The sequence below is a fragment of the Vigna radiata genome, chromosome 6 (genome assembly GCF_000741045.1).
Source record: "Vigna radiata var. radiata cultivar VC1973A chromosome 6, Vradiata_ver6, whole genome shotgun sequence".
Lineage (NCBI taxonomy): Eukaryota > Viridiplantae > Streptophyta > Magnoliopsida > Fabales > Fabaceae > Vigna > Vigna radiata.
Genome location: NC_028356.1, coordinates 5,428 through 8,108, shown reverse-complemented (window position 1 = coordinate 8,108; position 2,681 = coordinate 5,428). Strand labels below are relative to the sequence as shown.

Genomic DNA, 2,681 nt, shown 5'->3' with positions numbered 1-2,681 from the left:
ATTCAGTTACATATTCTATTTCTTTTCCTTATTATTTTCTTTACACCATTTACTACAACTCGGAAGCATGCTAATAATATTATTGAAGACTTACTATATTTTTTCTTTTTACAAAAGTGAAAAGAGAAAAAAAAAATTATTTAGCAAAGAGTGAAAAAAGAGAAAATAAATAGTGCACCGACACAAAAACGTATGAATATATGTGGTTTTTGTTGGTTGGTGTTGTGGTGGTGGAACCATGTGTCGTTGAGTCATAACCGCCACATGAAACGGCAACCGCATCACACCGACTGAGGAATTAGATACAAATGGCAGAAAAATGAAAGGAATCAGCAACTTGGGAGAAGAAACTTCCATCTCAGGACATGTAAAACAAGAGATTCACCAATCATTATGCATTCTTTGGAATTCTCACTAAAACGAGTTTTACAATTCAAGAGGTTGCAGTGAGCAAACTGCAATTGCAGCTAAAAATAAAATACTCCATTTATATATAGCATAGGAAGCCAAGCCACAACATATTGTAGAATGGATATATAGCAATTATACATGCACGTAATTTGCGTACAGTACAGGCTTAGTGTGAGATGGTCCATTGGGAGAAACAATATTGAAGAAACATGAACACTAAAATTGTACACAAGAAAGAACAAAGGAATAGATAGCAATAGATCTGCAATTTGAAAGACGTAGGTGCACATGAAGCATTACGAGCTGGAATTCAAGAGGAGGTTTGAGGAAGTGTGGCGTGATCAGAAGAAGGGATGAATCTTCGGATCTCAGAGCGCATCTTATAGATAACATGTCTCAAAGTGCCTCTGTTGTGGGAGCCGAGGAGCTTCGTTTCCTGGTGGTTCATTTCGAGATCCGCCACAAAGATTGGCTTCCTCGAGAGGATCCAAGCCCAGCTCCGGTCCCACCATTTCCTGATAGAGGTGCCGGCATAGTCACTCATCGATGAGAGAGACTTGGATCTGGGAAACGACCAATACGATGCGCCTCCGCCGCCGGCCGTGGAGCCTTGGATCTTGAGAGACAGAGAGGAAAGACGCCGGCGAAGGCCTCCTTCGTTTAGGTTAGAGTTAGAGTCGGAACGCGACACCGGAAGCGATGGCTTTCCGGTGCCGAAGAAACTCCGGTTCTCACCCACACCCATGCTTTGAAGCACTTTTCGGTTAGGAAGGAAAGCACAATAAGAAGGTAGAGAGGTAAAATGGAACCTTCGCACCACACACAGCTCTACCACAGCCTGTTTTATTCCTTTGGTGGGGTCGTGAGCATTGGGTCATGTGTTGCTATTTTACTTCTTCTCTTCTTTCTTTCTTCGCTTTCCAGTTGTCTCTTCTTATGTGGTGTTTTTATTTTCAAGTCAATACTCACTCACTGGATCCAGATCGGATCACGGCGGTAAAAATCTTTCATCTTGTTATTATCTACATTTTATTTACCTTAAATGATATTTTTTAAATATATTATATATTTCATACTCTTTTTAGGATAAATTTCATACTTATGTCTATATATAAATAAAATTATTTAACACAAACACATATTTTAAATATATAAATATGCTAGAAGAAATGGTTAATTAATTATTTAAATTCTTTAATACTAACATTAAATATTTATATTACATTATTACCTACCTTTGTTTTTTAATTCAACAAACTTATTCCATTAAATTGGTTAAAAGCACTCACTACTAATGAATGTATTATATATTTTTTAAAAATATTTTAAATTTGGTTAGTTAATATATAAGTTAATTTAATAGTTATTAAGTTTTCAATTCCTCAGTTAAATTACACACCTCCTTTAGTTGTAAAGGGTGTATAAAGGGTATACAAAGGGTGTAGAAAAGGTGTACAAAAGGTGTACACCTATTCTACCTCTTTTAAAAAAAATGTAGAAAGACTACAGAAAGGTGTAAAAAGAGTATAGAAAGGGGATAGAAAGGGGTGTAAAAATNGTGTAGGAAGGGTGTACAAAATGTGTATAAAGGGTGTACAAATTGTGGATAAAGGGTCTACAAAGGGTGTTTAAAGGGTGTATAAAGAGTGTACCAAAATGTGTATAAATGGTGAATAAAGTGTGTACACCCATTCTACATATTTTATAAAAATTTGTAGAAAGGGTGTAGAAGGGTGAAGAAATGGTATATAAAGGGGTTGGAAGTTGTGTAGAAAGGGTGTAGAAATAGAGTTGAAAGGGTTTATTAAAGGTGTAAGAAGATGAAGAAAGATGTAGAAAACATGTACAAATTATGTATAAAGTGAGTACAAAGGGTTTATAAATGTTGTACAAGGGGTGTATAAATGGTGTACCAAAAGGTGTCTAAAGGGTGTATAAAGAGTGTACACTCGTTCTACATCTTTTTAAAAAAGGGTGGAGAAGGGTGCACAAATGGTCTATAAAGGGGTTAGAAGTGATGTAGAAAGGGTGTAGAAATAGGGTTGAAAGGGTTTAGTAAGGGTGTAAGAAGATGAAGAAAGATGTAGAAAGGGTGTACACCCATTCCACCTCTTTTTCAAAAATATGTAGAAAGACTGCAAAAAGATGTAAAAAGGGTATAAAAAAGGGTGTAAAATAGTGTAGGAAGGTTGTACAAAGTTTGTATAAAGGGTGTATAAAGGGTGGATAAAGGGTGTACAAAAGGTGTTTAAAGGGTGTACAGAGGGTGT

At 36.1% G+C, this 2,681-nt stretch overlaps 1 protein-coding gene across 1 annotated transcript; it reads right to left on the bottom strand.

Moving 5' to 3' along the window:
- Nucleotides 1-447: 447 nt before the first annotated feature.
- Nucleotides 448-1,303, bottom strand: LOC106764167. Its single transcript, XM_014648402.2, has one exon. It carries the CDS (start codon nucleotides 1,154-1,156, stop codon nucleotides 722-724), a length of 435 nt encoding a protein of 144 aa, XP_014503888.1. The 5' UTR covers nucleotides 1,157-1,303; the 3' UTR covers nucleotides 448-721.
- Nucleotides 1,304-2,681: the final 1,378 nt, after the last annotated feature.

Coding starts and splice junctions, on each gene's coding strand:
- LOC106764167 (XM_014648402.2), bottom strand. CDS start 1,156: ATGGGTGTGGGTGAGAACCGGAGTTTCTTCGGCACCGGAAAGCCATCG.